The 13,803-nt window shown below is 45.0% G+C and overlaps 1 protein-coding gene across 1 annotated transcript in view; it reads right to left on the reverse strand.

Annotated features, from left to right (window-relative positions):
* Window positions 1–13,803, reverse strand: part of adgra3 (adhesion G protein-coupled receptor A3) — a 30,669-nt gene that overhangs the window by 13,104 nt on the left and 3,762 nt on the right. Inside the window, exons 2-3 of the mRNA XM_069705189.1 lie at window positions 8,932–9,003; window positions 3,330–3,401 (exon numbers count right to left, since the gene is read on the reverse strand). Of these exons, the coding sequence (XP_069561290.1) occupies window positions 3,330–3,401; window positions 8,932–9,003 (144 nt within the window). The remainder of the gene's footprint in view (window positions 1–3,329; window positions 3,402–8,931; window positions 9,004–13,803) is intronic.

The following is a 13,803-nucleotide window of genomic DNA, read 5'->3' on the forward strand; positions in this document are numbered from 1 at the left end:
AAGCAACCAGTCCCGGTGAGTTGGAAGTTTCAAAGCCCCGGCACCGCGAAAAAAAAAAAAGCTGGAACGCACCCTCCGCCGTGAGTGATGCAGTCACCGAAAAGTGCCGGGAAAAGGAACGAGAGCCTGGGAGGAAAGACGCATCATTACCTCAACCCAGCAGCTAAACTGTATCCCGGGGCGCTCCGGGAACGTGATACTAACACAAGGTGATGCCTCGAAAATGACTGGCAGGCAGATGCTAACATCCCTGCATTTATGTAATTATTGGTGTTGCTCCTTAAGGTACCAGCTGGGGAATTTACTGTGTGAGGTTATTAGTTCCACTTGGAAGAGAAGAAGGAAAAAAAAGCCGCCTTGCGCGAGGCTTTGCCAATTTGAGCATCGTGTGTCATGGGAAGGATAACGCAGTAGACGTGAGGGGGGGGGGCGGATGGGGGGGGGGACAGGGGGGAGGGGGGGCTTCCCCCAGCCGAAGGCAGACTTTCATCTCATTTGAACGCCTGGATTCAAATACCAGTTACAGCTACATCAAGGGGTCTGCAGACAAGATGGTGAACATCCTTATTACTTTCAGTCACTTTGTTAGAAACCGTTATGGCTAAAGTAATTGAAAAAAAAAAAAAAAAAAATCAACCCACATTTCCCCCCCCTTTTTTTTTTTTTTTTTTTTTTTTTTAAACTGACTAAAGCCCCAACCACGTCTCGCAGCCACAGGCATGCAGCAAATTAACGGCTCAGCGCAGCACATCGGTCGCTGAAGATGAGAACGTGCAGCAGAAGCAAAAAAAAAAAAAAAAAAAAAAATAGCTAGATGTGATGAGGTGTGCAGCAGGGACGTTCAGCTGTCGGGAGGAATGCGGAGTCAAAAAAAAAAAAAAAAAAAAAAAGAGGGCTGAGGCGGGAGGGATCCGTAGGGTGAGCGAGTGAGAGACGAAGGCGTGTTTAAACGTATTGGTAAATCTCAAACTGTGCTTGCAGCCGGGTGTGTGAAGTGAAGTTATCTCGCGCCCGTCGGGCGTAACCGCCAGCGCGCCCCGCATCCGTTCTCTCCGCACGAACGGAGACACCCAGACAGCCGGGAACAGCTGACGACTTCTCGCTCAGACGTTATTCCCGTTGCGAGGCTGCAAGTGGGGAAGTTCTCTTTGCGCCTCGCGTCGTTATCGTCGCCGGATCTGGATTTTGAACCTGCTCGTTGTGGCGGATCCTGTGCGGCCTGTGAGGCCTGTGAAAGCAGTCGCGTAGTGTCGTCCTCCCCCCCCCCCCCCCCTCGATGATGTTGTGGTGATGTGTTCGGGAGAGGGGGGGGGGGTTGTCAGCTGGGTTCATGCTCAAAGTCGAACAGAAAACCCGCATTATAAACAGGGGGCTTTGACGGGAGTGGGCTTTTATGAGGCCGGGAGGGTCCGCTCGTTTAATCCTGGATCCGGTGTTTCTGGAGCTCAATGAATACCAGGGAATAAAAGTCAGGGTATCCAGCCGGTGCTTTTGACCCTGGTTTTGGAAGTCGTTAATATATTATCTCCACTGCCAAACAAATACGTTTTGTAATTCTGGACGTGTCTCTTGTTCAACAGCTCCACCGGGCGGGGAAAAATCTGAATTGCAAACTTGTTTCTAACCTCTTGGACATCATTTCCCACGACCTCGTGTTAATACAAGTGCTGATTTTAGTGCAGCGAGACTGATTACACGACAACTTCCATAACGTTTCCCGGGTTTTCATGATCGCAGAAACCCTGGCAAAGGTGAAGACGGATTAATGTGACAGAAAAACGAGTACAAAAATCTATTTTTATGTACAGTATTCCTCGCTGCCAATTAACTGCACTCCCATTTTCCACAAAAAGCGGAGTGGATGCGTAGCGGCTCATGCCAACCCCTTGATGTAGGGCTTCTGTGTTTACATTCCCAGGGTCCAGCACCAGCTCATCGTATCCTTTGCTCCTCTTCTCTTTTCTGTGCTCCCTTCCCTTTCACAGCCGAGTGACTGACAACTACCCTTTGAAATTTACTGAGACGGGTGAAGGGGGCCAATTACACTTTGCTGCCCTCAAGGCAAAACCAGACTGTACCCTCCGAACAAGTGTTTCCATGTGATGGGCGGCGATAAGGAAAGCCCTCAGGAATAACTCGTCTGTGTGTACGGTGGGTGTAGATTTTTAATACGCAGAAGACATATAGACTGACAAGGCTCTGTCTGACTGTGACATGAATATGCACTGTGGTGGTGGTGTGTGTGTGTGTGTGTGTGTGTGTGTGTGTGTGTGTGTGTGTGTGTGTGTGTGTGTGTGTGTGTGTGTGTGTGTGTGTGTGTGTGTGTGTGTGTGTGTGGTGTGTGGAGGGGGATGAGGGGGGGGGTCTGAGCCAAGGAGCTGACTGCCTTCCTGTCTCGCTCTTATTGCTCCACAGCAGCAGCCAAGCTCAAGTTTGTGTTGGCAGCGACTGGGTGCTGTCGGACGACTCCAATTCATGCTGTGTTCTCGCTTGCTCGCTCGCTCGCTCTCTCTCTCTCTCTCACACACACACACACACACACACACACACACACACACACACACACACACACACACACACACAAACAGGGGAACACACAACTCTACCGCTTACATCTGACCTGCCACACAAACACACACACCACGTAACCTTGATTCCAGCTTTGCCGTATTCCTCATGTAATTTTCACAGAGATCACACCTCTGTTTATACGTCCCACCTTCCTTTTTTTTCCTGGAGTGTGTGAAAGTATATAAGGCCTCATGCTGTCTGCAGAGCTCTCTGGCACAAGGCCAGACAAAACAAGGGAGTGGAAATAGACTGCTGCCCGACCATGTTCTCTTATGGACACTGGATACACTCTAGATCTGTTAGAACACACGCAGCACATTGCAATTGTAGATATATATATATATATGTGTATATATAAAAAACAGCAGCTGTAAACATGGTGTATGCAATCAGATTCATTTCTGAAAGCACAGGAAGTGGCTTTAACTGCGTTCTAATTTCAAAATGCTTTTAAACTGTGACGTGCTTTTCAAAGCACAAAAGTTCCAGCAGTTTATAATACAATTTTTTTTATATAAAATAACCTCCGATACAATATGGACACTATAAACCACCATGCCCATGTGGAAAGTGATTAAAACGAACACTAGAAACCTTTAAAAAAAAAAAAAAAAAACAGTTTGAAATTTGGATCCTTCTTTGCACAAAACAAGAGCAGCTCAGTGAAATCCCACAGGAGCTAGACACGTGCACGTCGAGTATACAAACACTTAGAGAAACCACATTGAAGAGAGCGCCAATACTCCACCAATACTCACAGTCGTTTTAGTGCTGGCAAGCCCAGAAAAGCACCGGGTTCAATGCGACTGATCATGTTACTCCGCAAGTCCCTGTGGGATGGGGGGGGGGGGGGAGAAAAAAATAAAGGATTTAAGGTCATGAGTGATTCAAACAGAAACAAAACAGAAGAAATGCAACAGTTTTGCTATTCTATCATTAAAGTCTTTTTTTTTTTTTTTTAGGCAGAAAAGTCATAAATGATCTGCTTCCAGGAAGACTGCGTGCATTTCACACTCGTCTAAAATCATTAACTGTTGATCAGACAAAACGTGGACATCTGAAAACGTCACTGGAATGGGAACTTGCGACGGCCATTTTTTTCGCCATTTGCCGAGTAAATAGCAAATTACAGATCGTGATACCAGTTAAATACGTCTTTCCATAAATTCAGTCAGATTTTGGCTCATTTGCGCAACTTCTTTAACTGTATTTGGGTGACATTTATATGAACAGTAATCTGCGATTAAGGTTTATGAAATGTGAGCAGCTGCGGGTTCATGATTATGCAAACAACTATTTCAGTGAGGTGATGACCGATGTAACCACAGCACTGCGCCGCCATTGTTTGACATTAACATTTCAAAATCAGCAGCCATAAGAATACGGTTCATACAAAGGAAAGAGTGTCTCGGACATGCATTTTTCTTCTTTTTTTTTTCTTTCTTTAATCCAATAACGCCACCCAGACCTCCTCTAAACTCAAGCACTGTCATCACTACATAGCTGCTGTCACCGACAACCTGACCCTCAAAGGCATTTCTGTAAGCTCTCTCACACACGCACACAACCTCCCTCCCCTGAGGTTCAAAGGCTTGTGGTAGCAGAATTCCTGCGGCGCTCACCTGCGCTGGCACCGCCTAGTCACTCATTACAGGAGGCTTTCTAGTCGCCACCTGAACCCACACAAAGGACCTCTGGGTAACTCTGCCTGTTTGATGTCAGGGAACTGTCATCCGAAGGCGGGTAGGTGGCCGCAGATAAGTCACAGACAAAAAAAAAAAAAAAAATAAAAATCTATTGCTTGTTAAAACTTTTGATGTGAGCGAGCAGAGCCGGCTTCCCTGTGCTGAGAGACAAATGAGAGGACAGGACAAAGAAATCAAACATATCCTTACGAGACCTTCACAGCCGCTGAACGCCAGCTTTCGGAGAGTGTATTGGGTGCACAAACAGGCTTGTTGATTCTGTTCATGCGAGTGTTGCTGAAGCTAATCATTTTTCACGTAAACAATTTGACCAAAATCTTCTGTTCAAGTTCAGAACGAAAGAGACGAAAAGAGAAACCTCTTGCGCTTCAGGCTGATTCACTGCTCAGGTGTGCACAATAAAAATAAAAAGCAGAACAATGTCAATGTTCCACTGATTGAAATCAAGGATTCATGTCACTTTAATAAAGTAAAACAAGACTAAACGCAAACTTTTATTCTTTTAAAAAGTACTGACGTCACGTAGATCCGGCTCGAACCGACCATGAAGGAGACGGTGGCTGTACGATGCCTGCAGGAGGTCGAAGATCAGAACACATATCAGTCACGCCTGCAAAACTGTCTCAAGTAACCATTACTACTAATGGTAAAATAAGACCTCTGCAGTTCTCTGATCGTCCAATACTTGTGGATGAAATATGGGGAGTCAGAGAGAACCAGTCCGTGTTTAACCATCCATAACTGCCCTTCAGATTCCAGCGGCCGCCGACCACACATGACCTGGCACCTTTTAAATCTATTTGCAGAGAGAAAAACGCCAGGTTTTCTCCACACGGTCCAACTGAAATAGCTGGCTGAGGATTTTCAAGCGTGTTCCAGATCTGTTCTTGAACTGGCCCCAAACCGAAGGGCGGTTTTACAGCTGCTGCCACTTTTAAGGGCACACATACCGGCTTCCAAATGTGTTATTCATATTAAAATGAATACACATGTCATGTACACTCAAGATTACTGAAAGCTCTTCTTCCAATTTGCTTGTGACCTCGAGGGTTGTAGACTGAATATGGAAGGTTCCTGGCATTGAACGTTCATTTCCACTAAGAAGAGAGAAGCTGGAGGTGTTAAGAGAAGCCACCAGAATGATTTTAGACAACAGTAGATTTTGCTGTCCAATAACAGCCAAAAATGAGATTGATTTTTTTTATTTGTGCTCGTGTAATAGAACATTTGAGCATTTCTAATCATACTGATGGAGTTACCATCGCCAAAATGCGAAGTAGGTTCACAACTGCACAACTTTTGTTTTGACTTGAGGAATGTGGGAAGGTTTTATTTCCCGGACGTAAGTCAGAATAATTGTGGTTGGGACCACCAGCAAAAAAACACAACACTACTTAGTGTATTAAATTCAGCAAGGCGGCATTTTAACATTTAATTTGTTTGTTTGTGTTTAAAGGTCCCAAATTGTACACTTCTTTGTGTTGTATTTGCAGTCTTGATATCCACAAGAACAGATTTGTATCCATGTAAAGTTTGAATCTCCTCTCTAAAGCATCTCACAGGCTGGTTTGTGTCTCTTTCTACAGTTTCTCCTCAGTATTGTAGCTTGCTAGCTCTGCGACAAAATGACTGCTTGCTGTATTCTTCCAGACAAAAAGTGTGACAGTCGACCTTGCTGAGGCCAGAGTGTGAATTTGTGACATCACAAATGGCAGAGTTGCTAAATACAGGCTGAGTGCAGTACTCTGAGGACTGTTTTGACACTTTCACAGTATTTATGCAGCACCTAGACCTGCTTTATAAATAAAAAAAAGAAAGAATCTGAAATCTGAATTTATACAATATGGGGCCATTAAAAAAAGTCTCTCATTAATCCCACTGCTGAAGCAAAAAAAAAGAACCTTGTCAACAGCGTCCTCTTTTCAAAGTGCACTGTAATCTAATCCATTTCAATCTGACTTTATGTTAAAACGTAACTTGCTTCTTGTATTGTGTTGTACCATTCATGAATTGACAACAATCAGTTCTTTAGGAAACACCACATATGTATACCCGTGCTCCGTTTTCCACAATAAGCATTCCTCCACAGCAGTGGATTTAGAAAGGAATTAGCATGTGACTGTCATCTAGCTGGACTCCTATTTCTATGAGCAGAGTGATAATGGGGATTCTGCGTGGCTTATTTCCAAGCAAGGACACCTTTGGCCCCAACAAAACACAGCGGTCTCCACAGTTACTTTGCAATTTCACGCGGAGTGCCGGAAAGGCCGCAATCGATTCTCTACCCTCTCTCCGGTGCTCACAGCCAGCTGCTGTCTCAGTCCTCACCGCTGCATTTAAGCAGTCCAAATGAGGGAGAACTCCTTTGTGGGCTAAGAAAAAAACAAAAAAAAGAAAAGCCGTGAAGGCGGGAGGAAGGAGGGGTGGAGGGGAAGACGGAGAGCCTCCGTGCATTCAAACAGACTCCTGCAGCACTTTTTTTTTTTCTTCTTTTTTTTACCCTCTTTGAGGCTTTGAGGAGAAAGGAGTGTGTATTGAGGTGGGAGAGGGAGGGGGGAGGGAGATGTGTGTGGGAATAGTGCTGCTGACACCTCTGGCCTTTGCCCGGCCTCATTACAATGTCAAAAGCAAGCAAGCCATCGAGCAATCTCTCTCCACTGGCCGAGGTTGGGCTGCAGTGGGGTGGGGTCTGTGAGGCACGATAATGGGAGCTGCTTTTGGAGGTAAAACTTGCCTGTGGATTGATGCAGCGACAGGCAGAACGGAGTTCACAGCCGAACGAACGTCTGGCCATTCGCAGACAAAACAGATAAGTGCCTTAAGGGCTTTCTCGGTGGAGGAAGATCAAAGATTTTTTTTTTTTTTTCTTCACACATGCAGCCTCATGTTCATCCCGAGCGCCAAAAACTAACAACTGACCCAATTCCAGAGCCCATCGGGGAATTCTCCTGCAAATCTACAAACAATCCGGGCAGATTGTCTTATTAAAACGGGAGTCAGCTCAAGAATAGTCGCGCACACAAGTAATTATGACCACAAGATACAAATATGCCTAAATACTGCATATGTACTTTATAGTAGTAATGTGTAAAACCAATAGTTATCATGTATGGTCCAGAAAAACACGTCAGTAGATTTTTTTTTTTTTTTAATGAAAAAAATGATCAAGTTAGCTTTATTGATAAATGATAACTGAAAATCGAGGATATATTTTGAATGTAGAACGTCTTTCTGATTTGACACCACATGAAGCCAATACTGCTTCATACATCCTCTATAGTTCTGGTGTGTTTCAACAGGACTGAGAAGAATGGCAGAGGGAATATACTCTAAAGAATTCCATATCAATGCAGTCATGTGTTATTGTAGCCTTGGGTAGAAGCAGGGCCACTAATGGTCTGGTTATTTTATCTGCATGAAGCCATTCCTCGAGTGATAAATCATTCATGGCCCATATGTGCAGGCCCACAGCCATTTTCTTGAATTCTCCATGGGAAGGGAACACGGGTGATGACATTCCTTTTTCCAATCAGGCTCGCGTGGCATGAATGACATTTCCTCATTGTTTAAGAAATCCCAGAGAACACAGATAGATATACCCATAAATGCCTTCACTAATCACGAAAACCGACTTTCCCTCTCCTCGTCGGGCCCCCTCAGTAAAGTGCCGACATGTTACAGACTTTGCTCACTGCTGTCATTACTGTCTCTTGGACAAGCTTGCTTTTGTGTCCTTCCTTGTGAAGAAAGTAGACCCCATCCCAGGAATACTCAAGCAGCGGTATGTTGAAAGCATGTCAATGACCAACCCTTGAGGCTCCACCTATAATTAGCCCTTTCTCCTAACATCTCTATTCTTCCACCATTGACTGACATCCTTGACTGAAGCGAAGTGCTGTGTGGATGCCTACTCATTTTCTGTGACCTGGAAGTTCCACTGGCAAGGCGCCAATGTGTGTTTTACAAACCTCCGGCTCCACAAGCCAAAGCTCTACTTGTGGAGTGATGGATAGCTCCTGCTAATGCACTGGTGGATATAATGGGAAATACTGCCAGCGGTTTTGACGACAATCTCAAAGCACCACATGCAAAGAGCACTGGTGATATTTCATGAATCCATAAGACCTAAATATCTGCTTTGACATACACAAATGCGATGAACACATTACTTGTTTGATCAGCTTCCAGAAGATGTATATCTATAGCCTGTTCAACGCAGCAGTTGCTGCTATTGTGTTGCTTATAATCAAGAAACAGTTTCATAACGTGGCTTCTCCTCCTGGAAGCAGTGACAGGTGGAAGAAGCCTCTTTCAGTGATTCTTTGTGATGCATCTCAGCGTCTTTAAGAGTTTATATGAAAAACAAACTGTCAGCTGTGGTCCAGTTCAACTTGGAAGCTGCCGAGCTTTTTCATAAATGGAGGGAGAACCATACATCCTCATGTGTTTACATCACGATGAAGGTCAGAAAGCGAACAGCCGGAAAGCAATCAGTTTCATCGGTTACGTGGTACAATTTTTCTTTCGGGGAAAATGTTTAAACTAATTTACTGGGAATATGAGGCTCCATGTAAACGTGGCCACTGAGTGCAGACCTACTGATGCATTAATGCTCCTCGAATTACTGGCTGAAAAAAATAAAAACAGTACTTACAATTTCTCCAAAGCAGCCAATCCAAAGAAGGATCCATTTCTGAGTTCTTGAATTTTGTTGTTGTTTAAAATTCTGTGGAGAGAAAAAAAAATAATACATTAATATAAAGCACCAAAACAGTATCCTTTAAATCTGATTAAACTTGACATGTGAGTGCTTGATTTCAGTGTTTCCATATTTTTTTTTTTTTATTCTGTGCCAGGTCTCATTGTGCCAAAAGCTGTGTGTGATGTTACTTTTCTAATGTATTAAGTTACATGCAGCTGAAGTGTTTCTGTCATCTTATCACACTAAGTTCAACTTGATGTCTGGAAGAAACAACAGTTTTCATACATTAGAGCAGCCACAGAACCAAAAACATCAGCAAGAATGTTTGTTAATTAAATGTGAAGCTGGAATCAAAAGCATCGAGAGTCTCTTTCCACTCCGAGTGGAACGATGCCACACTGCTACTTGTTGACAGATAACAATATCAAGTCTCACTCTTTGTCCTCTGGCCACTCTTAGCTTCTAGGGAGAGAGTGTTCCCCACCGCAAGGACGAGGTCTGAGGAAAAACAACTTTATCTTCAGACGAGTGTTTTCTTTCATGTGAAATTGGCAGCGTCTGAGCAGTCTCCAGACAGGTAGCCAAAATAAGATCAAGAGTGAGTTCTCTCAGCTTTTAGCAGGTATCATAATCTGATCTGTGGCGGCGACTACTCTTGGTGGCGCACTAACCATGAAACGGGCACAACATTTGACACCGTGTGCTTGTTCACCGCAGCACTGTAAACCAAACCAAATATTTAATCACTCCATAAAGCGCCGTCACTATTTACAGAAGGGACGCTCGAACAGAAACCCAAACATTACATACTCGAAAGAAAAAGGGTTGTGTACAGATAAACAATCTGTCATAGTAACAACGAACAACGGAATAAATCCGATGCGCTACAAGTCAACAAATGTGCAGAATGTAAACAAATTCTCCAATAATAAGAGGCCGTCTGAAGTATTCCGCCCTTACTCCCTTCAATGCGAGCAAACCGTTGCAAATATCGGCTTTAAGCAACTCCCCAACTGCAGATATTAAACCCCCAATACAGCATCGTTGCTACAGCAACACTGCATGACGTCACCTTCACCGCAACACATCACGTCTTTCTCCATCCAGCTCTCACTGGTAACCAAACAGAGGACCGTCTGCACCTCCTCAACTGACCACAGCGTGGTTTTGCGGGTTGTCGTTAATCTCGTAATCCAGTCAATTACAGACATTGTGGGCATTATAGTAGCTTGGCCAGTTAGCAACGGCGGATTTGTGCAAGATGTCTTGCGCATGCAGTGACACACAGCTTGTGACGATTCTCTCTGACCAATCACGGGTCTGCAGTGACTTTATGTGACCTTTTAGTATCGACACCAAAAATAGAACCAAGTTACCATCCACAACTTTTTTTTTCCCCCCAAAGGAGAACGGAACAAAGCAAGTCGAGTTGAGCTGATACCTGCAGTGGAATTTTTTTCTTTTTTCTTTTGTCAACAAAGAAAACCTTTGCGTAGTGTTAATTCTTGTTAACTTCCTGCTTGGGTATATAAACCGCATTTTATTGTCCAGTTTATTTTCCCTGCAAAGCTCATTCACAGCATACAAAGCTCCAAAGCATGGCTACGCTTTTGTGTCCTCAGTCTTTCGTCCAGACTGGTCCCGAAGGATCTGGGAAAGCAATAGCACTGTTAAACACCCAGCAGAAAACCCAAGCAGGGAACTTGTGGTTAGCATGTGTTTCTGGCCAGCAGGGAGGGGATGTGGTGGGTGACATACATGCTAGTGGCACCCACAACCCTGGGCCAGACTGGAGTCATTACGGGGTGTTGAGGGGTTGTTTTATTACAGGGTTGGACAGGGGAGACTCGTTGGAGGTTTGCAGTTTGGCTCCCTGCCGTTCAGAGAGAGAGAGAGCACGCTGCGCACAAACAGTTCCTCTGTTACGGTGATGTAGGAGACTGCAAATTCTATGACTGCCTTGCGTACACATGATCTGATGACATGGGCAGAGACGCTGGGCCCCCCAAAGATAGCGGTCACGGAAGTCCCATTTACAGGGAGGAATACTTGGCATACTGAAAGGATGTATTCACCGCGAGGGATGTGAATTTAAGAATGCGGTTCTCGGTCCAGAGGACGGACAAAAACACCTTGCAGTACAATAACGCCGCAATAAAAAGACTGTAATGTTCAGCTTGTTGTTCACGCGGACATTAAATTAAGAATGTACAGTTTATGACAAATATAAATTCCACTAGATGCCAATCAGCAGTAATGCCCGACTGACAATCCCCCTTATGTATCATTGTATCATTTACAGAGGAGAGGAGACAAAATGTTAACGGAGGTATTCAGCAAGCAGGAATAGTGAAATGACAAAGACGTGGGCCGAAGTAGACGCTCGCTGCCTTTGACGTGAAGTTACAAGCGGCGTGAAAGGTTCCTTCGTCTTCACAGAAAGTTGTAGAATTAGGTTTAACGAACAGATGTTGAATTTAAAACAACACATCTCGGGAACCATTGGAGCGTGGCTACATAAATACACAGCTCAAGCCTTGTGACTCTGTGGGTCATCAAAAATAAATCTGTAAAAGAGAGTTCTCCTGAGAGTCATGAGCCCTTTTCTTGGCTCCTTTCCATCCCTCCCTTCTTTGCATGCTCCCCCCCCCCCCCCCTTCTCCGGCCCTCCGTCCCTCCCTCTTCCTCATGACAGGAGCGTGACCTCGGCATGTTAGACACTGCTTTGGCTGCAAAGTTAAGTCCTGTTTGCGCTCTGGCACCGGTGTGAGAGCTGCAATGTGCACATAACATAGCCTCAAATCTGCATGGAGATCGTGGCCATTTAACCACCGGCGTCTCCACCGCCCTCAAAGACGGTCTGCGACCAGACCGTCTGTCTCTGGACGTCAGCCTGCCTGAGGTCTCCACACTGAAGACCAGCTGATGGAATTTCCTCAGGCTACGCCTCAGACGATACAGGAGGGGAGTCTCCCTTATCTTGATGCATAGATAAGACCTGCTTGAGCTCAAGCCAGGAACAAGCTGCAGGGGGATCCTAGCAAATCTCACATCCTGACAACTGATACAGATGCCATAAATCTCTGTGACATTTATGGAAAAATGGATTCTAAAACCAGAATTTCTACTCTTACTCACACGGTGATATAAAAATGCATTGGCCAAGATATCATCTTGCTTTCAAACTGAGTAAATATGACACTATTGAGGGTACTCCTGGGTTCTTTTTCACTTAATAAATCACACCTTCGAAAGCTTCTGCCTCTGGCTGTCGGCACATTGTCGAGACAGAGACACAAAATGGCCAGCCACTACTCACTCCCCTCACTGGCACATGGTGCTTTGAGGACAAAGCCAACTCCTGCTCTCTCGACACTTTCTCTGTGCTCAGGAGGCTTTTAGACAAAGAACTCCCAAGCGTGGAGATCTGGAACTGCTCAGCAGGTTTCAAATAAGTTTCAGGCTGCAGTTGAGCTCATAAAAACCCTTCTAGAATGGCTTCCTCTCAATATAGTGGATGGAAAAGTGGGCCTCAGCTCAGGTGGAAAAAGGAACTGGTCCAATGGGTGCAACTTGCCAAGGTTCTTCTTGTATTTATGCAGCAATTTCTTGTTCCACAAATGATCCAAGTGTGAAGATTGTTACGCTGTTATGCGTAACGAGACAGAAATGTTGCAGGGAGGATTTTTGTTTAGCGTGTTTCTGAGGTAATACCAACTCTTTACAAGGATCCACTTGAATTGAAGCATGTTTAAAAAGGCACATACATGCTCTTTTTGCCTCGTTATTCGTGGAAGACTTAGGCCTGACGATATCTTCTTACAACATTCAACAGGCTGAACCATTAGAGCAAGGTATTCACCTTACAACTCCAAGCCTGAATGGCAAAATCACCCATCGTTTAAACACCAGGATAAAAGGGGATGAGCGGTTAAATGAACACAGACATGAAGGCACCGCACATAGCTCATGTCTGCACACTGAACTGAATTTCTTGTCTGTGGATTAACCGATACTCGAGGCAACCTGGCAAAGTCAAAGCTCAACTGGTGTGCGAAATGAATAGGCTGCAAACTGTCAGTGCTTCACCTTCGGGATTTCGCTTTCTTCTGCAAACACTGCAGAACTACTATGAAAACAACAACAACACACAGGAGCATTCCTTTTAGACTAACGGCATGCCTGGAAAGCACCAAAAAACAAACCCTCTTAGGACAACGCATGACGGCAGGCACCCGTGTTCGTTCTCATTACACAAGCACTTCAATGGCTACTGGGATGACATAGAAACATGTACGAGATGACTGACGCCACGGACTGATCGCGCCCTAGACCGGTCTGCCCGAATTTACAATCATCTGAAGACTTTCAAGATCTGAAATCCAAAGGGAAGCAGCTCCACAGGCGCGCTTTTAAGGGAAGCAAAATCTCAAGGAAACCAGATGAGAGCGTGACCCAAACTCGCAGCACGCACTGCTGGGAAACAAGACAAGTTTACTGCACTCTAATGTGTCATCAAACTGAGCGCTCTTTCCCTGCGGTGAGGGAGGAAACCTCTGCTTTCTTCCAGACATTAATCCTGCGCTTCTCTGTGGGGGCCAAAAACCAGGTGCGCTTATTTACACTGTCCAACCCAGGTGCTCGCCGTGAACGGATCCCGATTACACCAAACAAGGCGAGGAAAGAAATTTGAGCCGGGCGAGCACAGAAAGCTTAAACGTAGCGAGTTCCTGCCTCTGCGAGCGTGTCGGCTGAAACTTAAAAAGGTACGCAGAAATAAGCACTCCCGTCCACACCCAACACAAACTGCTCACGCAACCTTTT

This window comes from Brachyistius frenatus, unplaced genomic scaffold, assembly GCF_029030835.1.
Source record: "Brachyistius frenatus isolate BFR_SWC_R1_liver_20210118 unplaced genomic scaffold, ASM2903083v1 Contig_54, whole genome shotgun sequence".
NCBI classification, from domain to species: domain Eukaryota; kingdom Metazoa; phylum Chordata; class Actinopteri; family Embiotocidae; genus Brachyistius; species Brachyistius frenatus.